At 38.9% G+C, this 26606-nt stretch overlaps 1 protein-coding gene across 1 annotated transcript in view; it reads left to right on the forward strand.

Moving 5' to 3' along the window:
• The first annotated feature begins 674 nt into the window (after positions 1–674).
• The window catches only part of LOC131591693 (ATP-binding cassette sub-family C member 9-like), a 69836-nt gene continuing 43904 nt past the window's right edge, over positions 675–26606 (forward strand). Inside the window, exons 1-13 of the mRNA XM_058862640.1 lie at positions 675–831; positions 2185–2228; positions 8997–9159; positions 11958–12099; positions 12468–12589; positions 13473–13639; positions 14323–14565; positions 17988–18182; positions 20675–20839; positions 22360–22515; positions 24357–24491; positions 25794–25956; positions 26208–26245. Coding sequence (XP_058718623.1) covers positions 2205–2228; positions 8997–9159; positions 11958–12099; positions 12468–12589; positions 13473–13639; positions 14323–14565; positions 17988–18182; positions 20675–20839; positions 22360–22515; positions 24357–24491; positions 25794–25956; positions 26208–26245 — 1713 coding nt within the window. The 5' untranslated portion in view covers positions 675–831; positions 2185–2204. The remainder of the gene's footprint in view (positions 832–2184; positions 2229–8996; positions 9160–11957; positions 12100–12467; positions 12590–13472; positions 13640–14322; positions 14566–17987; positions 18183–20674; positions 20840–22359; positions 22516–24356; positions 24492–25793; positions 25957–26207; positions 26246–26606) is intronic.

The raw sequence follows: 26606 nt of genomic DNA on the forward strand, positions 1-26606 counted from the left end.
GAAATGAGCAAACAAACCAACCAACCGCATGTGGGCTCTCTTGGGACTTCTTTACCTCTAACTAAACATATACAATGGATTTTGCAACTAAAAAATGTTATCCCATGTAAATAAGGGCTATTGTATTGAAAATGATATGCCTGGTATGAGCATCAAGTTACTTTGGGATTTTATTTCAAGTATTAAAAAGCCATTTCACAAGAAGCAGACCTGTGTGATCAAAAAGTGAGATTTGGTCTGTATTTTAAGCAGAAGAGCTGGAGGGACTTAGGTAAGTGAGTAAAGTAAAATATCTGAGTAGACTTTTCTGCTTAATATGATGGAAGTTATGCAAAGTTATGTTGTCAAATTCAAATTTTCCAAGATTAATTACAAAGGAATCAAAAACTGAATCTCTGCAAGCCTGCCAAAAGTTAGACTACCTTGTCTAAATCAATTACTTCAGAATAGCCATCTCCTAATTGTCCATGTGCTGCAATGCAACTTCTTGGAATCTTACTGCTCCAGAGAGGGAAAAATGAAAATAAAAGCAAGCATAAGAAATCCCAGGGGACTGTAGCTTCAGGAGGTGAAAAATTGGTGCTTTTTGCTTGCCTATCTCTTCCCAGTTTCCTGCCCCCCTTCAGCGTATGAGAAAGGCAAGAAGAGTTTGTGCACTTTGGAAACTCGATAGGAGGCAGCAGCTGATCTTCCCATCACCAGCCTAAAAATAATCCGCTCCCGGGCTTGGAGCGGCTTCACTAAGTGGAGGAAAATCCTGCCATCGGGATATTGATCACATAGCACCGAGGGACAATCTGGGTTGGTATTTTTGGGGTTGTGTTTACAAAGGTAAGCTTCAGAGTTTGATCTAACATTTAGCAAACAAACGGAGCATGCGATGACCCTCCCCTCATGATCTCCTACTAACCACCTCCTCCTCCTCCTCCTTCCCTTTATATTTGTGGGACAGGGCTGCTCCTCGTTCTTTCCTGGGATTACAACTCCAATCTCTTTTTCCTTTTCCATTCGCGGGCATTCTCAGCCTTTACCGTCCCCTCCTGCTGATATTTTCTTTGCTGCTGTTTACAGGGTTATGTTTCTTTTTTTAAATTGTCCTGTCTTGGCAATGTGAAGCCGAAGGTTTTACAGCAGGCAGCGTAGCACGCTGGTGTTGGGGATCGCATTGTGTGGAGAAGCTTTCCAAAAAAAGAAAGAAAAAAAAAGCTATGCATTTAGATGTGTGAGACCACTGCAGATGTTTGTGTGAAACGCTTTGCAGTGCCAACAGCCTGTTTAGCACCACTGCCGTTGTGATTTTCCCTGTGTTTGGAGCCTGATCCAGAAGGCTCCCGAAGTCAATGAGATTCTTTGCATTGACTTCAGCACTGTTTGGATCAGGCTACGGCACACAGCAGTTAGCGCTGCGAATGCTGACAAGCACCAGAGGTAATTCATCATCCTGAGGCCCAGGGGAGCTGGGACAGTGCTTAGCAAGGAAGAGGGGTCTGTGGAGCATAGGTGGTCACAGCTTAAATAAGGAATAAAAAGAAAATTGTATTTTGTTTTCGGTCATTTTTGATAAAGTAGATTTTAAAAGGACAGTGCTTTCTGCCGTTACCTCAGCAGAACTCTTTTCAAGAATATAGATCACATAGGTTGCGTTTGAGTGCTTTTAGGAAGGTAAGAAGAGAAAACTAGAAGGGTTAAACCTAGAAAGGAAAAAGATTCAAAGCACTAACCTAAAATCAGTGGAAAACCTGTCAGGCCTTCCATTCAAAGCTATAAATTAATCATTTGTCCTTAGTTAAAATTTACTATGGGAAATTCCAGACGGAAAGATAAATTTTGCTTTTGTGATTTATTCAGAAGATAAGAACTAAGTACTTTTGTAAAACTCAGAGTATTTTCTTCACCCTGGACCTATATGCATACACATATGTATATACATACATGTTTATATGTATATATGGGCATATAATGCACATTATATGTAAGACCAAAATGAAATTTGATCTGAATTGAGTATGCTCTGTAAACAGATATATTTTAATTAGGAAGTGCAACTACCAATTTATATATATATATTTTTTTTTTTTTTTAAGTATGGACAACAGAACTACTGCAATAAATGTTTTCAAAGTATCCTTATTCCCCCAAACAAGCTCCACCTGAGGAGTGTACTTATACTCTTTTTTTTTGTAGTCATAAGTACCTTGCAGAGCATGACGATCAGAGTGATAATTCAGGTAAGATGAAACTCTTGAATATGAAGATTTTTAAGTCCACTTTAAAAGACCCTTAAGGTAGTTAAAATGTCTTTAATTAGAATTCTTATAGTTTTGTACTTGGTGAGGATATTCTCATAATTTTAATGGAAATTTAGATTATCTACCATTTTCCCACTGTCTTATTCAGAAATGCTTATGCAAAATATATCTCATGAACTGGCTTAGTGCCCTGAGAATCCCCATTTATGCTTGTTAAAATGAGATTTGTGAGTGTTTAGGTTCAATGTTTTGTCATTTCCATGTTTACAACTTTGACCTATTTTCTTTCTTCCCAAAACTTCTCTCCTCTTCACAGAGAATATTTGTTCATGAATCACTTTTGTGCTGCTTTCTGTTTATTCTCTTATGACTGTGTCTGTCCACCTTAGCCTAAAACCAGGAAGTCTCAACTTGCCAGTAATGGGGATCCTAGCATAAAATTTTAAATGCTTAAAGAACATGAGGGTTTTTTTAGCTATTTCATTGAAGGGTGAACTGCTGTTCAGATAGTTCACATCCTCATTAAAGTAAACCAACAGGGAATCAGATTCCCAGATGATGTAAAGGAGAGCTGAAACTTGCCTTCCACTGGTACCAACATGGGCCTGTTCTGATTGTTCTTTCCATTCCCCTCCTCTGTGAAGTTTGGCTGATGGCTTTAGCTCATACTGACTATTCAGGCCATTCTCAAAGGGAGAAGGAAAAACCGCCTCTGAGATCTCTGATGAGTTGTAGAGTTCATAAAGACAGAAATTAAAGTGAGTAATTTGACAGTAACTTAGAAAACCTTCCAATCTACAAGTGTTAAAACAAAAAATTAGCTGGCACTTGGCACTCTTGCTGGGCTGCTGAGTGCAGTTGGTGTCCTCAAATGGCACATGCTTGTTATTGATGATCTTTTTCCCATTACTACATTTCCATGTCTGAAATGATAGATTAAACTTAGCATGCTTGACAACATCATTATTAAGTATAACATTCCTTCTATAATTTGCAATGAAACAAATTGTGATGTACCCACGTTGGTGCAATTACCCCAGCATAACTTGTTGGCCTACTATATTCAACAGTAAGTGAAACTTTCTCTGGGAAAGCCATTTTTTGTAATAAGTAGGAATAACATTGTCTTTTTAAATGAGTTTATGAGCATGTCAACAGTTATTCAGAATGGCTGCTACCACCTGATGAGAAGCAGTGGTTCATAACTACAAAAGACCAACAAATTTTAAAATAACTTGCTACCCCTTCACATGTTTTCTCCGGAATAATGTGTAACTTTTAGGTTACACAATTTCTTTATTCAATGTGGCAGTTAGACTGCTCCCATTTTGTTCAGACATTGCTGTTTGCCAGTCAAAGCCATCTTCCTGTAGAAAAGCTTTCAGCTCCAAAGATTCCAACCTGAGCATGAGTTTAGAGAAAAAGTCAATCCCTGTGAGAAAAAGAGGCCTTTGTTTTCCAGTGCCTCTCCTTTCCTTTGGGACCCACAGATAAAGTTTTGCTAAGAGGCTGGCGGGCATTTATCCACTGTTATGTCCTTGAAACAGTCCTGCGTGAGCCAGCTTGGGAATTGAAGTGCAACTGCACTTGGGAATTGAAGGGCAACTGCAACAGTTCAGCTCTGATGTTGTGCTTGATGTGAGCAGGGCTTCTTATCTTGGGAACCACAGTGATTAGGACTGTTAATTGTGAGACTGAACTATGTTTGTGTAGCTCTCTGCTGGACTGGAAGCCCACAGCAAGGCAGGGAGACCGCTGAGAGTGATAAACCCACGTGACTTTGCTGCTTAATTCACCTGTATACCCTTCCAGGCAGTGCTGTTTCCAGTGTTCCCTAGGAAGGCTCCTGGCAGGTGTAGTAGGACATCTGCTGCTGTGGAATGCAATAACCTCTCTGAGCTGGAGCATTAAAGGCTTTAATTTCTTCCATCCCTGTAACAACAGAAATCTCTTCAAATTTCTCCTCCTGTGGCTCTGCACCCCAGTTTTACCTCTTTGATCTCTCTCCGCATACTTACTGCGGCCTAAAGAGCCTGTCTCCTCATCTTTGGGAAGGAGAAAATCACCTTTGGTCACCGGGTAGGACAACTTGAGTCAGCTCTGTATTCTGATTTGCTTAGGTCTAAGTCAAAGACCTTCAGCATTACAGGTTTTGTTCTGTGTGATGAGAATTCTGTCTTTTTTTTGTGGGAAAAAACAGAATAAGTATTCAGTGTATTTAGTTATGTACTCGCATAAAGGTCAGCATAGAAACAAACAGCACTTCCTCATATGGCCAAGATACCTCTTTTTCCCTCTCTACAGATGTAGTTCTGACTGAAGCCCAGCATTTGCTTGCTAGAAGAGTAAAAGCCAAGGGAAGAATAGTTTAATAGTTTAATTTTTTTTCAGGGAACCAAATTTGATCAGTGGTCAGCCATAGAAGTGTTCCATCTTCCTTTCCTGCTGCAATTTGCAATGAGTTACAGCAGTAAGCACAACTGTAATTCTTCAATTCTTCATGTTTTGGTTTTGTTATGTTTTTATTGGGTTTTTTAAACTAATTTTTCTTAATTTTCACATTTTATTTTCATTCCATGAAATTTTATAGTTGCACAGAAAGAAGGGAATGGTGCCTTTTCACTCTTTCATTGGGTAACTGCAATCAATATCTTCAAACTGTCTTAATTTCCAGGCTCAGTTTTTTGAGTGAAAGCTTTCAAAACTAGGACTCATAAAAGTCAGTGTAGCTGAGACCTTTTAAAACGCTTTAAAATTCTTAGAATTATTAAAGATCTCTTTAATTTGCAATACTAAAATGCTGTTTAAAAGTGCAACTTTTGACACTTTAATTAGTCTGAAGCTTACACTGTTTATGGCCATAAACTGAGGCTACAATGAACTTTCCAAGCATGGGATCTGAGCATGGGCACAATAAATTTTGCCGTTATATTATGAAATTTTTATTTGAAAAAGATTGAAGGCTACACTGTTTTCTTGGATGAGAAATTGCATCTGAAAACTTGTCATGGTCCAACTCCTGTTATTTTTAGTGGAGCTGCAAAAGCATTGTTGAAAAATGCCCTGTCTAGAGAAATCAAGGATTTGTTCTTCTGCCTTAGGGGCTTTTCTTTCTGTCCTTCTTTGGAGAAGAACACAGCTTGTTAAACTTTGAGGTTAATGAAAATGAGCTTCTGGAGGCATGCTCTGATGCTGCAGAAAGTAATGGCTAATTTCAGCTTCAAACCAAAGGGCACTGACTGTAAATGCAAAGCATCCTCCCTTTGATATCAACAAAACTTCATCCAGTATATTTACCTTATCCAGGAAATTTGAGCCAAGAGGCAGGAACTACATTACATGCTTTATTCCAGGTGGTGATGGTTCTGTGCATCTCTCTACCTCCAGAGTCTCTCCTGTATCTAAGTTTTCCAAAAAACAGAGCAAGGTCCAGTAGTCTGAGTCACAAAACTGTGGAGGGTGTGTGGGATCTGCCTTCTGAACCAGAAATGGATGGGAGGGGAAGGATGGAATGGTTCTTGTCTCCCTACAAGGCAACTGGAGATGGCATTATTTCTCAGATCTCTAAGGTAGTGCAGGTTGTTTTCATACACCGTTCTTGAATATCCAGAGAACTGCCAGAAGCAGAAGGCGTTATGAAATTTGGAATATACCAACAGATACAGAACATGAGTCCTCCACTTCCAGCCACAGTTCATTCCCAGCACAGTGGAGATGGAAAAGTGGGTGGAAGGAAGGAGGGAAGGATCACCAAACTATTAATGGTTCCACAGTTCTTATGGCCTCTATTCCCTATCAGTGCTAAACACTACTGGATGTGTGTCCTGAGCTGAGTGCTGCTAAACAGGGAAATTGTACATTTTAATAATTTGGCATTTTGTGAGGTCAAAGCTGCACTGGGAGACAACACAGCATCACAACACTGATCAGAATATTTTGACTAGAATCTGTCTTTATATAGATTTTAAGCCTGTGGAAGTTTAATGAATATGGTCTTTGGATAAACTAACTCACAACGAAGTTTTCTGATCAAAAATCTTAATTTAGTTAATTTAGTGTCAGTTACCCTGTCTCATTTCATTTTCCATGTAATTCTTTTATTTTCTGGGAATTTTTACAAACTAACCAACCTAGGCTTGATTTTCTCTCTCTTTTTAACAGAAGGCAATTAAATTCTACTCATCTTTTTCTTTTTTCTTTTTAAATGAAAAAAAGTATTGTGAATAGACTGCCCTTATCTTCTCTTGAAAAATATCACCAATATGATGGGCATTGTCTCTAGATATCAGTATTAAGTAATAACACCAGGTTATTTTCTCAGCCCTGGCAATGTGCAAAGGGCAATTGGTTTTAAGAATGTTACCGGACATACTCCATCACAAAATTAGGCACAGCACAGATTCTTGTGAAGATTCAGATGTGATTCTTCAAAGGTGTATCTTGCACAAGAGCTTTTAGCAACTATTGTTTGAGGTGTGATAGGAAACCTCTGCAAACTGATGGTGGTCTCTAGTTAGGAGAAAACACTCTTCCTGCAGTTAATAGTCCTTCAGTTGAACATTTGCTGCCTTATTCTATTTCCCTTCCAAAAAAATGGGAAAAAATAACAGTTCCCTTAGCTTCCCTTGGATGTGGTTTTCATCCTTTCTCCCAGACTGATTTTTGACTAAAAGCCAAAAGCTACACAGGGAGTCAATGATTCAGTGCTCATCTGAACCCAGGATTCTCCTGCCTTTACCACTCCAACCACTAGACCACAACAGCATCTTATGCTGCCTCAGAAGAGAGTCATCCTTGTGGGAAAGGGAGGAAAATTCCCAGCAGAACTCCCTTGGACTTATGACCTTTGATAAAAATGAGGAAACAGCACTTCTGATTTTCAAGAGATTACCATTATCATTATGTTTCCCTTAAAGAAGACATGTCAAGCTTTCACAAATTAAACCCAAACAACCTCTGTGTAGTTTTTTTTTTAAAGTTCCTTATTTGTTTTGCTAATAACTCCTCGATATATTGAGACAGATCCCGCATTAACAGAATGTTTATTTTTTGTTACTAGCCCTATGCATTCATAAATAGATTTCAGTATAAAAATAAAATTATAGAATGATAGTGGTCATATCACTCTATTCATTATAGAGAATGGGCCAAAATCTCCATCAAATTGTGTTACAGCACATGGACTGTTAGCAGATGGTGGTTAGTGAAGTTTGAGTCGGTTGACCCTCAGCTTTTGCCTCACAGTGAGTACATGAATGCGAGTTATGCCTAACTTCTGGTAAATCTCAGCCATAAACTGCTGATATATTTGAGAAAGGGAGCACATTTATCACACTCTTTTCAAAGAAACTCCTTTTCACTGGTGTGTTTCGATATGAGTTGTGCTTTTCAGATCCAATAAGAACTTGGTTAAAAGCTAACAGGGGGCTTCTTTGAATTCTGTATTTTTGTGAAGATCTGCATGTTTGTCTGTCTCTAAGGGGCTATTTGCATAGTTTATGCTTACCTTTTTATTATCACCTTGTCTAAACATCTTACAGAACTAATATGAACTATTTGAGGAATGAAGGAAACCTTTTTCTCCCCATTCAACTGACTTTTTTTTTTTTTAAACTGCATTCATGCGTTTTCTGCATCCCTATCTTGTTCTGATTCTGTAAAACCTATTAATGCCAATGTTCTTGCAGACAAATGTTGTGCTGAATTAAATATATTCCTTATATTTTAGCATGTAAAAATTGAGAAAATAAAAAGGTGTGGATAAATGAGTTTTCACAACTTACTCTACAGCACTATGTTGCTCTGTGTAAGTCTCAGGTAAAGAAAGGAGCAATGAAAGATTTCGTTTGCAGTCCTCTTTCATCTTCTTGTAAAGAAGACTGAAGAAATAAATTATGCACAGGTTGGTTTAAACCAGAACCTGGCCATAACTCTGAGTTGCTCTATGGCCCACGCTCTGCAAGCACAAACACAGGAGCTTATCTTGGTGTACAAAGATAATCTCACAAGAAATCATGGAAGTCAGAGACTGCTGGGATGAGTCTAAGCACTTGTTTAAGGGTTTTCAGGACCGAATATATACGGTGATTTACTGCCTAGGCAATCTCCAGTACCACCTACTTTGGTTCGTAATTTATCTGTAATGTCTTGTGTGTGTGGCCGTAGTTCTATGTGACAGCGAAGAAATACAAAATATCAGTGAGTGTAAACCTACCAGATCGCAAATACCAAAGGTTCAGAGCTTGCACTGGGAATGCAGTGCAACAAATTGTTGGAGATATTGCACAGACGGTGTTGGCTCACCAGAGAAACAGCAACACACCGGTCAACTTATGTCCATTTGGGTTTTGTTATGATAAATGGAATCACTAATTTTTTCTAATCTTCTACTTTCATTCTTTATATTCTTGCAGAGCTTTTGCAGCATAGTGTTTGTGCCTTCAATGAGTACTAGAAGTTATAGCATAATGCATTTAAAAATAGCACTTAAATAATGAATGCAGCTAAATATGAACAATATTAGCTAAATATAAATAAGACTAATGTCATATGAACACAGTCTTCTAATGTGCTTATATTTTTGGGCTTGTATTTGACATAGCCCAAAATAATTTTCAAAATACAACTGTGTTATTCTCTATGGGATCTTCAGTGTGCTCCTTCCTTCTTTATTATATTTATTTTGTCTTTAGCCAAAGGGAATACTAGCAGTCTTGGTAGTCAACATTTTTCTCATTTCTGTAGTAGCCAGACCTTCTGGAAGAGATGAGACTCGCATTTTGTGGTAACGACAATGCCTCAGCCTACAACATCAGTGCTGGTGTCCTCAGGAATGTCTGTTTTGTGGATGCCCTCAACTTGGTCCCTCATGTCTTCCTGCTGTTTATCACCTTCCCAATTTTATTCATTGGTGAGTTATTCTATGGAGCTCTGCCCACAAACACTCCAGTGCGTTTTTTACTCAGTCATGTTTGCATGGGCTTGGTGAAACCATTCGATGCTTTGTATTTGTGAATTCTGAAAAAGAAGAGGCAGAATGGCTTCACCTAGAAGATGTGAGGCCAACGGCTGAAATGTGGGAATTTTAGATATAAATCTGAACTAATCATCATGAAGATATGGATGAGAACCAGAGAGATCAGATCCAAATGCTATGAAACTTTTCTCTGCAGAAGTTTTCTTTAGATTTGAAACTAGCAATTTGCAACCTTTGTTAGTGTTAGAAGACTTAGGACAGCGGGTCTGAATTTCCTTAAGTTACATGAATTACAGAGACTATCCAAAATGTTCACCTTGGATCTAAGGCTAGGACAGGTGAAGGAAATATTTAAAATAGAAAAATTGCTTCTTTTGCCAACATTTTTAAATAAAAGCAGAGCAATAGAGATTTATTTTTTTTTTTCCCCAACAGAAATAAAAAATAAGAAACAATAAATCCCTCTTGATGAATTTAGGACAGTGGAGGGGCTCTAACTCACAGTCTTGTAAAAAAAAACCCATCTAAGCTAGTATTCTAATGATATTTTTTTCTACAGTTGTCTTTTTATCCCAGTTCCTTTGCAGTGGTGAAATAAATACAATTTCACACTTTTCCAGAGAGGTCAAACAGTAGCATTCTAACCGATCTTAGGAGATTAAGACACTTGAATAACCATCAAAAGTATTAGTGAAAATAAATATTGTCCTGACAACTGCATGAGAAATCCCATTTCAATTCTTCCATGTTAATTTCCTGGTGTTGCATGTGGAGATGGAAGTGCATTTCTTCCACAAGGAAGGTTTGAATATGGGACTTGAAGGTTTGTATTTGAACATGAGATTTAAGGGTTTTCATCATGCAAAAAGACTCCAAAGTGGTTGAATAAAATGCTACAGGAACCTGTGGGCTAAGACACTGTACATAACTGTGACATGATCCAGTGACTAAAAACTAATTAAATAATTAAGCATGAGAATAAGCAACAAATTCTAACAAATTATAAAGACTAGAAGGCAACCCCAGGGTTATGGAAACTCTCCAACAATGCTGGATTTTTACTTTAGTGCTGGCTCTTCCTTCGAGGTGAGATGCAAGTCATTCTTGAAGGACGGGGTTTTGTGCAGAAGTGTTTGATGGAAGTACACTGCAAAGTCTGAGGGTAGAGATAATATTTTAGAACACTCTAACATCAAGTTCTGCTTCAATATTTTTAGAGGTATTAGCCAATTAATTTTGAAATAGTATTGCAGCCACTGAAAATTCCCTCTATTTTGTAACTATGTTAGGAAAAAATATAATATTCTAAATTGTATGTTATTTAAGTATGTCATTCTGTGTTTTCTATTTTGTATGCTAATTATCAGGACAAATCATTGTTGAACAGAACATTAAAACCCAGCTGGAGTCCACAGTACAGACTGGCTCCAAACCAGAAATTTGGTGATGAGCTGTGTTTGTGCACAAAGAGAAAATGAAAAGCAGCATGGGAGAGACAAAGACAGGAGCAAGGTCAAAGAAAATCACATAAGATTAGAAAAGTCTTAGAGAACTATAGAAAATGCTTTAGATAGCTATGGAGAAGACAGAATAATTTGTTCTTGCTGTATTTTGTGTCTTAAAGAAGGATGAAATGGTGAAATGCTGACAATTTCCAAGAATGAATAAACTTCAGTTTTGGTTTATGTGATCCTGAGTTACCTAATAAGCCTCTAAGCACGATGAGATGTTGCATCCTTGTGTAGCAAAAGCACATCCTGGGTTTTAAATTGAGTTAGTTTTGTTTCCTTTTGTTTGGTTTCTTTACTTCCCCAAAATGTGTTGTTGTTTGGATTCTCTATGGGCTTAGGGAAGCCTGTCAGGGTATTCCAGGAGCTGCCTTACAGTAAGAGGGACTTTTGGGCTTACTGACTCAGGAAAGCCCTGTACCTGTGTGGGAAGAGACAGAGGCCAAGGCTCACCACCATGAGAAGCCAACCTGTGGTCAGACCTCAGCTTCCCCAGCCCTGTCACCTCCCTCATATCCTCTGTGACCCACTTCTTGCTGTTGCTGGCCTCAGAGAGGATCTCGCCTGGAAAGGGCTGGTGATATCTGAGGTGATGACATGGAAATAGGCTTCAAGTTTAATTTGTTGATTAATTTGAGTTGTGGCACTGTTTGGGAGCTCTGAAGGGCCAGGAATGCAGAGGCCTTGGAGGCCGGGCTGCACCTGAGGGAGAGAAGCTGTGAAATCACTGTTCAGCCTCCACTCAGACTGTGCTCCCAACCAGGCCTGAAACAGGCCTGAAATATTACTTGTTTCAAGTAAATGCATCTCTTTGAGGCTTCATTTGAGGATGCAACTTTTACATCAGTAGGAAATTTTTCCTGCTTTGTCTGTAACTGTGAGAGATGTGAGAATGCCATCATGTCAGATCTTTCAGTCCCTGTTGTCTGAGGGTGCTGCTTGGAGTGGTTTAATTTTTGTTGTTGTTTTCTTATAATTTTCCTTGCCCAGGAACAACTTCTCTTTGATTGTAATTTGGAAAAAGTCTCATTGTCTTCAGGGTTTGATTTAAATTACGGGGCAACTGAGACTCTGCTGGGTCATCTTTTTACTAACAACAGCCCCTGTAATTTTGTAGGGGGTTTGTATCAATTGCATATACATGTGGCCCAGAAAATTGATAACCAGATCAGTCACTGACTGGCTGTGAGATAACTTTTGTCTTTCCTTGCTATCATTTCCCAGGCTGGGGAAGCCAGAGCTCCAAAGTGCAGATTCACCACAATACCTGGCTTCACTTCCCTGGGCACAACCTGCGATGGATCCTGACGTTCACCCTGCTGTTTATGCATGTGTGTGAGATAGCAGAGGGGATTGTTTCTGACACGTAAGTGGAAGAGTTTGGTGGATCACCATGCCAATTGCATTTGTTAATGAACAGTGTTAATGTCTGATGGGCTGGCTAGTAAAGCATCAGGAGGTTTTCCCCCAAAAAAGTTCATGGAATCTTTTAATGAACTGTCCAGGTTGTAATGGGATCAAGGTGAAGCCGTTGTTCTTAGCATTTTATTCTTCTCTCGAGCTCTAATGGCAAGCAAATATTGATCGAAGTTAAGCACTCACAAGGACACACACATTTTGTCTCCAAGAAATTCATGTTTGTCCTCTTCCATAGATTAGCAGAACACCTATGGTTTCACACAATGATGAAAAAAAGGCACCAAATTCACTAATTTATACCATATTTATTTTCAGACAAATGAAATCTCGCCACCTGCATCTCTTTCTACCAGCTATAATGGGATTTGTGGCTGCCACTGTATCCATAGTCTATTACCATAATATTGAAACATCCAACTTTCCAAAGTTACTGTTGGGTAAGTCTAAGTCTGATATTTATATACTCCTACAAATCCCAGTATTTTAGCCAAAGTCAGCTTGTATAGATTGAAGAGGATGGTGGAATGTGTGAGAATATTAAAGCAGAGAGGAATAGCGCTCTGCTCTTGCAACTGGCAATATAGGAGTTACTGCACCTTTCATAAGGTACACACTGAAAACTACTTCTAAAATAATTACAAAAGAGAATGCCTGATGCATTTTTATTGCGATCTTTTAGGGTTTTTTTAACACTGCTGATAATTTTGAGGAAAAACTTGTCTGCATTCAAAAGGGCTATTTCAAAAGGCCACTTTGAGTAGTGATTACAAACTCTCCTGTGCAGATACTGCTTTTTCTCAACATCTTTTGCAGTTGATTCTGACATTATCCTATCTGCTCTCTCAGTCAGGAGATGGTCAGACCAGACATTGCAGATTAATGTTCCATACAAGTATATTGTCCAAATTGCATGTAGCTCAACCACCTGAACAAGCCCCTGACAGATACCAGCCAGGATGCAGGATAACACTAAGTTCCATAAACTCTTTTCCAAAATGAGCACATTTCCATATTCTCACTTGGGATACACCCTGCTTTTTCTAAGAGGCAACATGACTTTTGTTAAGTTATGTGCCTTTTCCTTCATTATAAGAACAAAGTTTCCCTTCAGATTAAGTCTCCTTTAGTGGACTTCGTACCTGCATGAAGATTTGCCATTGTGGATCTGTTTGAAGGGTTGTGGCCCAGGAAAGAAAACAGTGGCTGGTGACATAGAGGATCAGTGTGCCTGCACTGTATCAAGCCATGGAAGCTAATAAACTGTAATTACACTTATTTATTAATTTATTTTTAAATTATGCATGTGCACCTGTTTTACAGCCTTGTTCCTTTACTGGATAATGGCCTTTGTTACAAAAACCATCAAGCTTGTCAGATACTGCCAGGACGGGGTGCCTTTTTCTCAGCTGCGTTTCTGCATCACTGGAATCATGGTCATCCTCTATGGGCTGCTGATGGCTGTGGAGATCAATGTCATCCGAGTCAGGGTATGTGGCTTCTTCCTCAGGATCTGGAAGAATATCAGTGGTATCCTGGGGGTAAAGATGTCTCCTTAGTTCCAGAAGCTCTGCCTTGTGTCAAGTTTAGGCCCAAGTTTAGCTTAGCCATAAAGATTTGGTTAATTTTGTGGAAATCAGTGGTGATTTAAATATTTTTAAAATGTATGTCCTTGATGTATCCCTAGGCTTGGTGTGTATGTGTGTGCCTGTGTGCATCTATCCACACAAAGTGCACACATATTTGTGTAGATAGATGTATATTTGTGCACATGAGGAGGGTATAGGTGGATGCAGTCTGTAAAATATGTGCTGTGTTAGTGCTGATGAACTATTTATGTAGTGAATCTGTAAGTTAACATATGTTCTTAGCAATGATAACTTAAAATAAAATTATCTCCCAAGAATTCATTTTTACTGTTGTTCATCTTGAGATAGGTGGTACTGATAGGGTTCAGAGCAGTATCCACATCCCATGTTGCTCAATTGTTTGCCAGTTATCTGTCAAAATGGAAATAATCCTATTTGCATGCAAATTTATATTTAAATTCAACATATAATTACCTTTAAAAGCAAATTTGAGTCTGTGGTTGTCTTGCATATAGTTTTTACTAAAAAATTACTATCAATAAGACAATTTCTGAGCTCATGTTTGTCTGTTTTCTCCTCTGCAGAAGTATGTGTTTTTCATGAACCCTCAGAAAGTGAAGCCTCCAGAGGATCTGCAGGATCTGGGAGTGAGGTTCCTGCAGCCATTTGTCAATTTGCTCTCAAAGGCAACTTATTGGTGGATGAACACACTCATTATTTCTGCACACAAGAAACCTGTGGACCTGAAGGCAATTGGGAAGCTCCCAATTGCAATGAGAGCACTGACAAATTATGTCTGTCTCAAAGAAGCCTATGAAGAACAAAAGGTAGTAACAGGTGTCCATGTCACTGTTTGGTCTTAGAAAACCAAAGTGTCACTTGAATTTCTTCAGTTTTCAAGAAATCCTTGTTTTAGGAATTTTTTATTTAGGACTGTTTGTTCCAAGGTGAAACATTGGCATAGGAAGTTCCAATCCAATAGTTACTGTTTGGTTTTCAGTGAATTTATAGCAGGAGAAAGTTGCCAAACTGAGTGCAACTGGAAACTAAAACCACAATAGACTGAACACTTGCTAGATTTTAATAGTGAAAGATTTGTTTAAATCTTAGCTACTTATGAAACTGGAAGACATTCTGTCCATAGTTTCAGCTGGAAACACTTATCTTCACCTTTCTTTTTTTTTTTCCTCCAGACAGAGAAACAGCCAAAACCACACGTCAAGAATAGCCAAAACACTGGTGTCTTAGCAGTGATTTAGTCACCAATCCCAAACACAGAACCATAGAGGCTGCTATGAATAAAATTAACTCCATCCCAGCCAGACCCAGTACAAGAAAGCATGGTTGGGAAAACTCACTAGATAGGGCAGGATTTTCCAGGGAAACTTCTGGATGCATTTAGGCAGCTCTTTGTTCCCAGCAGCTGATGGAGCTGCAGGCTCCTTTCTGTACCTTCTGAGATGAAACAGTTATCAGCACAATATTTTATATCTTAATAGGTATAGGTTGCTTGTCTTTCCTTCTGCATTTGAGGGTTACAGAGACCAGAGATAAAGATCCTTCTTCTTTAGGCAGAAAGCTACTGAGTTTTTGGAACTGAGCTTTTCATAGCAGCCTGGGAGAGGTGCATCCCTTAGACCAGGTCCTTAAGGTGCCTAAACCCTACTTAAAGAGGACAGAGAGGGATGCACACCTACGTGGCCCAAGGACCTGAGTCTGTGCCATTCTTGATGACAGACACAATAGCTGGGTGCCAGCATTTGTCTGTAGCTCATTCACATCTGCAGGTACTGTCTGTGCCTGCACAAAAATGTGGTTCAGTTGCCAAAAGGCGAGTCAAATGTGCATTTCTTGTGTGCATGAGCACAAACTTTCAGTGTGTAGCCTCCCTCAGTGTGCGTCATACACATATAAACACTTGCATAAAAGTTATGTATGCATTTACACTCATCTACATTTCTGATGCTCTGTTACATCAGATATTTTGTGTTCTGTAGTTGTCTAAAGTCTTGAGATTACCACAGACTCTAGCGCATTTGTGCTACTATTCAAAAACAGGCTACAACCCCGAAGTAAACTGGTATTTTGTAGATAAAGTTAAAGTAAACCAAATGGCTAAAGCAAATCCAAGGAGCCAGGCAGTGGGACTCACTGCAGTTCATTCCTGTGGAGAAATGCATTGGCTTGTGCCTGGTTGGGACAGAAAACAGCCACAGAATTAGGAAAATTTTTCAGACTGATGTGTGGTCTGCAATCTGGAGGAGGTGATATGTCACTGTCTCTACTGCCAAGTGTGTATTTTACACTAATCTGCAACTGGGGAGGGGACCCCCACAGCCTCCTCTGGATTAAGTGGGGTTACTTCTGCCTGTGCCTGGAGATAGCTGATCTCAGCTGTGCTCCATGGCCCTGCAGAGGGAAAACTCCTGTTCCTTCCCAAACATTTCTCACACCTTGAAGAAAGATGCTGAACATGACCCTGAATACTCAGTATTGTGAAATGCCTTTGAGATAGATCACATGACTTTGTCTTGCTATCTCTTCTGCATGCTATGAAAATAGAAATAATTGTATCAATTCTCACACCACAACGTTCTATGCAAGCCCATAACACTCGAGGACCATTCTGGAAAACACATTATGATTAGAAAAAGGTCTTTCTCCCCTCTTCATGCTTCAGCTAATATGAAGTCCGGATTTAAAAAAAGAAGAAAAATAAGTGTTTAGCAATAAATCAGATAATTTAATTAGTATTTTTTTCCAGTGAAAAGGAAACAGATTTCATATAGTGATGAGCAATGTGTGAATTGCAGTAACAGTGAAAATGGTTCTTAAATTGTTAGAGAAATAAGGGTTTACTGTTGCCATTTAACAAATTTACTATTAATTGAATGCCCAGAATAATATAAAAAAATTTTTCCCCAAAAGATGGCAGCCGTTTACCCAATAAATTAACATAGCTCCTCTCAAGCTGGTAAAGTTATTAATCATTTATTTGAGGGGGGTGACTAACCTTTTTAGGGCACTCAGGCTCAAAACCCATTAGGTCACAAATTCAGAGCCTTTTGTCTGGACAAGTTACAGAAGGCCCTTCTGCTCTTTCTGTCCTCAGAGGAAGCGGTTTCATTCTTACCCCTTTCTGAAATGGTAGATCTAATTTGACCCCATGGTGCTTATTTCTCCTTCCTATGCTGATTGGCATTGGCCTGGCCCAGTCTCTGGCAGCCACCTGACCCACCTGCACATTTTTGGCACCTTGTATATAATCCATCTCACTGTGAAATGGCATAAAAGGGAAAAACTGGGAAAAGAGGGGGAAAAAAGACATGAGGCAGCCAGGCAGGTTACAGCCATGTTAGCTTTTTCTTTGGTGAACTTGCTGGGGCGAGGAGTAGTTGTTGCTTGGCTGTGCTTAAAATGTCTCTGTGAATGCTCAAGAGGGCTTGGCTTGGCTTGCAGTTTACAGGCATTTGTGCTACTTGAGAAATGACAGATGTTTGTTTAAAGTGTCAAAAGCTACTGCCTGAAGTGCAAGGAAGCACTCTGCAGAGCATGGCTCTGGTCAGTAAAACTCTTCCTTTGTTAAACTGAAAGGACCTCAGAGATATCAGAAGTCCTCTGATTACACAAAACCATATCTGCTGGTTGGTGTTTTAGCCAAGAGCTGTGATACTGTGTAAATTCACAGATCTGAAGGTTATAAAGGACCCTTGGTTGATTTACTCTTACCTCCCATCCTGATCTGCTGCTTTCATCTGTTTGAGCACAGTTATCATTGGTTGAAGTATGTCATCCTGGAAGGCATCCAAGAAATGGAAAAAATCCCAGATAAATTAAATTAAACTATATTCTTGTAATTGTAATGCGTTTTTCCTGCAATCAGAAGCCTTTGCAGCTTGCAAAACCAGGATTACCCACATGAGCAAAGGGCTGAAAGGTCAGATCTTTCCCTGAGCACACATGTGACAAGGGACAATGGCTGCCTGCCAGGATGATAATCTGTGCTTGCATTCCTGTGTTCACAGATTGAGGAAAGTGGTGGGATATAGAGGTGAGAAACCAGTTACCAAGGGGAGGCAGAATTGGAATTTGCTGTGAAAAGTGTCTGCAATATGTTGATAATTACAATGTTTGCTGCCTCACCTGGTCCAAACCACCTTTCAGGAGTCTTTTGGGCATCCAGGAGTGTTGCCATATAAAACTTGGGAGACTTCTCTTAATGCACTGTGTACCTGTTTCTGTTTTTCAGAAAAAGGTGGAGGATCATCCCAACCAGAGTCCCTCCATTTGGTTGGCCATGTACAGTGCTTTTGGACGGCCAATCCTGCTCAGCAGCACATTCCGCTACCTGGCCGACCTGCTGGGCTTTGCTGGGCCACTCTGCATTTCTGGCATTGTTCAGGGCTTCCAGAACACAACCAATAATACAAATACCACAGAAAAGGTAACTTGACAATGTGGATTGGAAGGCTCTGGTAGTAGTTTTAGAGTCATATCAGATATTTAAGATATCTGGCTGCGTGCTTTGCTAGGTCTGTGGTCATCACTGTTATATCATGGTTTCACCCAAATGGAGTATTTCTATTGTGAGAGACAGTCAGGTTATAAACCTGAGCAGTGGGAGCCTTGGTAGGAATGGGACACAGATCATGGAGGCTTCTCCCAGCTTCCCAGCTGTCTCTCTTGATGGAGTCATCCCAGCAGTTTTGGGAAGAACGAATGACTTTTTCTGCTCCTCTTCAACTGTGCCTGTTAGTTTCAGGCAGGACACACACTGGTGGTGCCTCAGTGATGCATCCAGCCTGGGGATTTTTCTTGACTCCTGTCCATTTGTCAGTTTATACTTCACTGACAGTTTTGAGTTCTCTCAAATCTGTTTTTTTACTGGGAAGATGACAGTAGCCAGCCCCTGTTTGTGGCTGATTGTATTGCTTTCTGCTGTGATGAACTGTGTTGGCACATACTGCGAAATTGAAAAGTATGCACTTTACTCAATGGTGTTCTTGATACTAGAGGTGCACAAGAGATGCCAGATCAGTGCTCATTTCAAGTTTCACTGAGACTGAACTTTCAGGGATCATCTCTAAATGCTGAGCAAGCCTCTGATAAAAAACATTTTCTATCACAAGAAAAAGAATTTATGAGTAAGTAATGAAAAGATACAGGTAAAATTATTTTACTGGCAGCAGAGAAGAAATGACAAAGGCGTTTTCCTGCATTTGTCTTCTGACAGAGAAATATCTCCATACAGTTTTTGGAGTGTTTTATCTCTGAATGAGCAGATGGATATATAATGGATTAGTGTTTCCCTGTCCAGATATTGACTATCATCACTATCCAAATATCTTTTTCTTGGCTGCTCACTCCTGACATTCATTTTCTTGATTGATGGTCGCAATTTGGCTTGAGGCTTTCAATGCACTGAAGGAGAGTTTAATTGTACACCTTGTCAAACAAAGATTTTTATCATCTTTGAACCTGCACATTCTGGATTTGAGCAACAGGGTTACAAGGCAAAGTGCATATTTTGCCTTCAAAAATGTTGGAGTTTTTTGCATGGTGAACAAACAAAGTATTTGAGCTTGAAAATAATTTCTGGATCTCAGATTTAGGAATCTGTACCTTGTCTGTTTCCTTTATCTTTTGCGCTCTTTAGTGTGGTGGAGTCAGTTGTGGCTTTTTAAAGTTTAAATGAGCATTGGCTAAAGGGAAGATTGGAATCATTGGAGTTCTTGAAAGCACTTGGCTTGGTGACAGTCCCTATTTCTCTTGGATACATTTCAGAATGCATTTGCCTATAATTTATGGATTTTGATAAACTTTCTCTTGGTCTTGCTATTAAACATTTTTCCTTTAAATTCTCTCTAGTTTCAATTAATGTGAATACATTTAATTTTATGCTTATTCTGCCTTAATTCCTGATAACTCTATATACATTGAAAAAAAATGTTATTTTCTTATTGATATCCCCACTATGAAAACAAGGGGAAGTTAGATGCAGCAGAAGACTAAGAGAAAAGTTTTCAAATATATTTATCTCACTATTCATGCACTTAAACAACCATTTTTTCAAAGGCTCTTGGGCAGATGGCTTTCTTTCTTATATTTCTTATATGCCCATACTTGTCATCTCAGAATCAGGCTGGATATTTCAGTAGAACAAGGGTTTTTCCTTTTTTCTTCTTCTTCTTCTTCTTATTTTTTTTTTTCCCCCTGCAAGAATTCCAGTACATCCTGCTTCCAACTGGGTCGGAAATACCAAAGGAACAGTCTTCCTTGGAGTATTTTGGTACATTTGTTTCCTTTTCTGCCTGAAACAGAGCAGAACAGTGAACACAAAAGCTAGAAAATTAAAACAAAGAGCTTTAAAAAAGATTTTTTTCTCTTCAATGTTGAGGCATTTAAACCTAGTTTTGTGCAGAATACTGGCATATATAATCTTATATTATTCAGAGTTTATGGCTATCATTGACTATATTTGTGGAAGGAATTGTTTCCATGATATGCAAAAGCAACATAATAACTAATCCCATATATTAAAAAATATTTTCTTGCAGCTTCTCAGTGGGGCAGGTGGAATGAGCTTTATTTTCTACTGATTAGCATTTCTGTCCTACAAATCACCAGAATTTGATAGGGAAACTAAAGACAAGGCAGACATGGTGATCTTATTGTTCCTTTCCTGCTAAAACTAAATCATTTTAGAACTGCTAAAACATCTTAATCCTCAGTCTTTTGACCAGGAGTGGAGTTTTAAATTTGTATCCAAATGATTTTTGATATAGAGGTCAGTGAGAAATCTGATTTCGGTAACTTTCGCATAATACCATCATTATGTTTTATTCTAATGCAATGATTAAACTTGCTTGTTTCCAGCTTTTCAGGAATATACAGTCCCTCCTATGGCACTTGCATGATTTTTTCCTTTCTATTCAGGTGAAGGATCCATCAAACTCCTACCTTTCATCAGAGGAATTCCTCAGGAATGTTTATGTCTTGGCAGTCCTTCTGTTCCTGGCCCTTATTCTGCAGAGAACATTCCTGCAGGCCTCTTACTATGTGACTACAGAGACTGGCATCAACCTCCGGGGTGCCTTACTGGTGAGCAAAGATCTGCCAGAAGATTCACTAATAACAGCTCCAGCTTTGTGCTTTCCTTTGTCCTGTTATCTGAAGACTGACTTGAAATTATGGTTTCAGAGAAGATATGTGCTGTATTTTTATACAGAAAACTGGACAAAGTAGTGCTGGCAAACTGCTGGCAGCAATTCCTTTTGCTAAAAACTAATCCCATCATTCTGATCTGTTGGAAGTTTAACACCCATAAAAACCCATGCATATAAAAACATATCTTTGCTGATAATGAGAGATAGATGAAGATCAGCAGTGTCATTTTGGCTCTGCATCTGCTTTGTTCATTTGCTTATGAGTTTGCTTCTGCTGACTGTGGACAGAGTGATCTGCAGAGTGTCCTTGTTTTATGGGAATGCTGTGCATGCATCGGGAGTGGTAACTCTAGATATTTATGCCCTTTAGCACAGAGCCCTGTGGGATGGGAGTGATTCATCTGCAGGGCTGTGTCTGTAACCCCAGCATCCCTTAACCCTCTCTGAGAGCCTTGTTTATGAGCTGGAGCCAGCAGCTCTGGCCTAGCATGTGGAGGAGGTGTAGCAGGGCTCTGCACAAACCAAACTCCATGGGCAGTAGTAGCAATCCAGAAGGAGGAACTGATGTTTTGCCAGATGTAATTTACCATGGGAATATCATCTCAGCATAGAAGCTTTTTTTTTGGTACTTGCTCTGATTGATGGAGCGGCTTCAAATATTTTCTGCCCTCTCCCAGGATAGATGGTACAGACTTAAGGATGAAACAGCACCTGATTATTTCCTTTTTGTGACTTCTTATTTGTGACTCTCCCATACCAAAATTAGGACTCTTAGGAGCATATGCAGCTGATTTAATTCACCAGGCAGTTCTGATTAATTCCACAGGATATACTTTTTTCATGAAAATAAATTTCATCAAAAAGGACAAATTATTTTTTAAAACTTCCTTGGAGCTGCGGTGTTTGATGTTTGGTCATAACTGCAAACTGGGCTCACAGTATTTGTCTTTAAAATTTAGATATTAGCCCTGATTAATTTTAAACCCTGTTAAACTCCTACAAATTTTATGGAAAGAAATGGCCAGGTAAGCAAGAGAAATCCAAAGGAATACATACCCATTCTGATCAACCTTCACAGCATGAATTTACCTGTCTTCTCAGAAACAAGGATCTCTTTGACAGACAGTGTCACAGAAAAGCAGGCTCACCAAATGCTTGTTAAAAAAGATTCTTTGGCTGACTTCCTAAATTTTGATATTTTGTTGTCATTTTTTGTTCTATTTTAGGTCTGCATTAAGCAACAAACCTTTTAAGAAGAATTGGAATTTTTTAAAGTCAGTTCTCTCTCTTGTGCTTTTTCTCACTCTGTCTCTAACTCTCTCTGTCTCAGGCGAGAGACTGGCAGAAGGGCTGTCCTAGGCAAAGGCTGATGATGTAGTTTGAAACATTGCACTACTACTGTTCTTTTATAATTACATCATTTTAAGGACTTCCTTTTCCCCCCCTTTCTTACAGGCAATGATATATAATAAGATCCTGAGGCTTTCTACATCCAATTTGTCCATGGGAGAGATGACACTGGGACAAATCAATAACTTGGTTGCCATAGAAACCAACCAATTGATGTGGTTCTTGTTCCTGTGCCCCAATCTGTGGGCAATGCCTGTCCAGGTAGAGCATCCACGTAAGGGCCTGATTTCAGAGATCCTCCTGCCTGGTTGAGGAGAGTGCATGTCTGGGATACTGCTACAAAATCCAGAGGGGAACCTGCACTTAAAACTAAGATTAACAAACAGAAAGGTGGCCCAATGGCTGAAAAGGTGTCTCTCCAAGGGCCAGTGAAGAGAGAGGGGTTTTTTAGCAGGATTTCCATGTCCATGACTTGAAGAATGAGGACCTCCTTTTCCTGTTCATATTTCTTCCACTGCTGACACAAATTCATTGCTTTTATTTTGCCACCTGGCATCAGCCCTAAGCATTACTTCTGCAGTGTCCACTTGTAACTGGGTTTTGTGGCAGGACCAACAGCAATTGAATCCTGCTCCATGGCTGAATCTAACAGCAGCATGAACACTGACACTGACAATGCTCAGAGGAGCTCTCATCTAAGCAAAGTTAGTCACTGAACACTTCTGCTTCTTAACAAGGCTGGGAAAGAAATGGAGGCAGATCTGTAGGAAGGAAAGGCTGAGATTATTTAGCTTGAAAGAAATCTTCAAAAATGCCAATAACTTAATGACCTGAGACATGCTGATTTTCCATTAAGCTTGGACTCCTGTTATCTCTTCAGAATTTTAGCTCAGGGTGTGTTTGGCACAGTCCTTACCTTTCAGTGATCCCACTGACATTAAACAATTTTTAAAAGAGGCAGAATCAACTCTTATAGTAGATCTGTTTTGCTGAATTTCCTGACACTGTATCAGTAATCTATTTTATTTGTCAGCAATTACTACTACTGATGGGTTGGGTAGGGTTTAGAGTGTCATTAAACACGTTATGAAAAAAAGGCAAAAAAGGCTACATGGAAACACAAATTAGAGATAATATATAGGGTCTCATTTCACTGTTTCACATCCTGTGAAGTGGATGGAAGTGTTGCTATCAATACTTTGAAAGTTATTAAATGAACAAGTGATCTGGTTATTGTGGCTAGGTATGGTAATTTGCAGTACAGGAGCCTGAAAAGCTAAATAGTGCTTTAAAAATGTCAATCTCCATTGATTCTTACTTCTGATGTTGTATAATAAGAAGGGAGATTTAAAGACAGACTTGTTTAAGAGATAAAAGTATGAGATAAGCAACTAATTCTGTATGCCCTCTTATCACTGAGGACATCTCTCTACCACAAAGTGGAGCTTTTTATAGAAATATATAGCAGAGCTTGAATTAACTCAGGAACCAGAATCACAGCAGTCACACCACAGCCATTCCCAGGTAAGCTTCTGTGGGAAGTGTTCCCAAATCCTTTGCATGCCTAAGGCAGCATTTTCCTCCAGAGCTGCATGGTATTGATGCCTAAGCTCAGTTTGTGTCAGTCCCAGCACATCTGCTTCGTGCTTCAGTGCCTGTCTGCAATGTCCCTTTGCCTGCAGTTGCACAGGGACACTACAATAGAATGCAACTGTGATCTATGACAGCCCTAAGACCTCTGAATGCTTCCAGAGTGAGGTAAGAAGCTCTAGTGTAAACAGGACATGAAGCCAGGAACTCTAAAATGCCTCAGGGCAAGCACCATCATTTTAGTGCTCCTTTAGTTTTGTGGAAACCCAGTCTGGAATTGGAACTACCACACACTAACACAAACTGTTTAGTTAATGTCAAAAAAAAAGGCTTCTGGGTTTATTTCCCACACTTTCCAAATGTGATCTCCTGAAGTATGGGCTCAGCTGATTCCTATGAACCATTTTGAACTATTTAAGTGTTTATTAGAAGAACAAACATTTTTTCTCTCAGTGGTTCTGGCATATTGAAATCTACTTTTTTTTTTTCCTGTGTTGCTTTTCTCATCACAGATAATAATGGGTGTGATCCTCCTCTATAACCTATTGGGAGTGAGTGCCTTGGTCGGGGCTGCTGTCATTGTGCTCTTAGCCCCCATCCAGTACTTCATAGCCACCAAGCTGGCTGAGGCTCAGAAAAGCACTCTTGTAAGTGAATTATTTTAGTAATATTTGTGATCCAGAAATGAGAACATGGTTTCTGGGTTCTGTTCTTGTAGTTAGTGAAAACCACTGTGTGCATTTGGGCCAGCCTCAGTTTCACTGTCCCTCCCTGTCTGTTTTTCTGTGTCTCAGTTTCTCTTGCTTCCTCAAAATTCATCAGAAGAGAATCTCAGAAAAGTATGTGAGCCTTGACCTGCCTTCCCTGCAATGAGTATTTTTAATCCAACTAGCACAATTTTGTCTGAATTCCACTCCATTGAAGTGTTATTCCCATATGCAGATGTTGTATTTCATGGGATGCTAGCAAACATGCAAGTGACTGATAAATTGTAATAGGAAAGTATTAAAGAATGTGCACAACCTCCCTGTGTAAAGTCTAGAGACATTTTACTCTCAGCCAAAGCTTTGGTATTCTCTAAAAATCAGTTGGCACTGCTGGATTATTATCTATTCATATCTAAATTCTTTAGTGCTCTAAGTTTGTTTTTCTGCCTCATTTACTTCACCAATTAGAAATGTTTCCTGCTCCTTTGTCTAATTTTTAACTTTATTGCTGTGACCCTTGAACTTTTTAAGTAAGTCTTTCATGTTTAAATTGCCAAATATTTAGAGATCCTTTCTGTCACAATATTTGTTAAACAAATTATTGATGCATGGATCTAATTGCCAGCATACTTCAATCCTGTTGACTTGTGCCAGTTTTTATAACCTGTACAAATTGTACAGAAAATTTATCTCTGCGTAATTTCAGAAATAATCTCAATCTTTCCTGATGCTCTATTCTGACTTCCTCTGACTCATCTTTTGGATTATGATTTTACCAAAACTCATGATTTTACCAAAGGTTATGATTACTGTTTACTGGTGAAGGGAAAATAGCCAAATACATTGATAATTATCTTCCTTATTTTCACAACTGGATCCCAGAATGATTCTTGCATCAGCAAATAAACACATTTAGGTTTCTGTCTATTGTTATGGACACCATTGACCTACTAACCCACCTCCTTGAGTTTCATCCTCTCTTTGAAGGACTGGAATGTTTTGAGTTATTTTCTTGGCAGAAAAGGGTCACTTAATTTCCCCTAATGGTTGTAAATATTTTAATACCTCCAAAGAAAATGAAATTTTATATTCTTTTTCTCAGTATGGCACCTGTACAAAATCACAAACAAACAAAATTTGGTTTTTTAATGAATTTAACAACAAAAGTGAAGAGAAAAGAGGTTTGTCATTAAGACTACAAATGGTTATCAATTTTTTCCCTGGTTTTCTCTTGAAATGAAGGACTATTCTACTGAGAGATTAAAGAAAACCAATGAGATACTCAAAGGCATTAAGCTATTAAAGCTGTATGCCTGGGAGCACATATTTTGTACAAGCGTGGAAGAAACGAGAATGAAAGAGCTCACCAGTCTCAAAACCTTTGCACTTCATACGTCTCTTTCCAGTAAGTAACTGTCTTTTTAGTGCTCGGAAAATTATCCTATTTTTCATGTCAGCATTCCTCCCAACTTCAACTAAAGAGAGATACAGGTGTGCCTGTGACACTTCTGTCTGTGTGTAATGTCATTAAAATAAAAAGGCATGATAAATACATAACACAGAAATTCAAAAGGATACAATACTTTTTTTTTTTTTTTTTCAGTAAGTTTTCTGTTACCTTCATTGTGACATTACAGCTAGGAGTTTGCTTTATAGTAATGGGGCTTCAGATAATACTGGCAGCTGTGACTGCAGCAAAGATAAATTATGTTTTCTGCATATAAATTGTGTTTTCTGAAATCGAGTAAGGATCGAGTAATGCTTTACTTGTGTTTCATATTAATTGTGTACATAATGATTTTTATCTCAGTTTAGTAGAGTGGACAAATGAGAGAATTCCATGGCTTATTTGTTGGTGTGGTTTAAGTTCTCTGACTCTCAGGGAAGGAAATGTCTTCCTGCAGACTAATTTTCCTTTTGAGTTTTAATTTACTTGAATTGGAAATAACTGGATTATTTTAGCATCATACACTTACTGTAAAATTGTTTTTTCTTATTTCCTATAATCTGATACTTATTTTATTTCTCTTCCCCAGTTTTTATGAATGCAGCCAA

The sequence above is a fragment of the Poecile atricapillus genome, chromosome W, assembly GCF_030490865.1.
Source record: "Poecile atricapillus isolate bPoeAtr1 chromosome W, bPoeAtr1.hap1, whole genome shotgun sequence".
Taxonomy (NCBI): Eukaryota; Metazoa; Chordata; class Aves; order Passeriformes; family Paridae; genus Poecile; species Poecile atricapillus.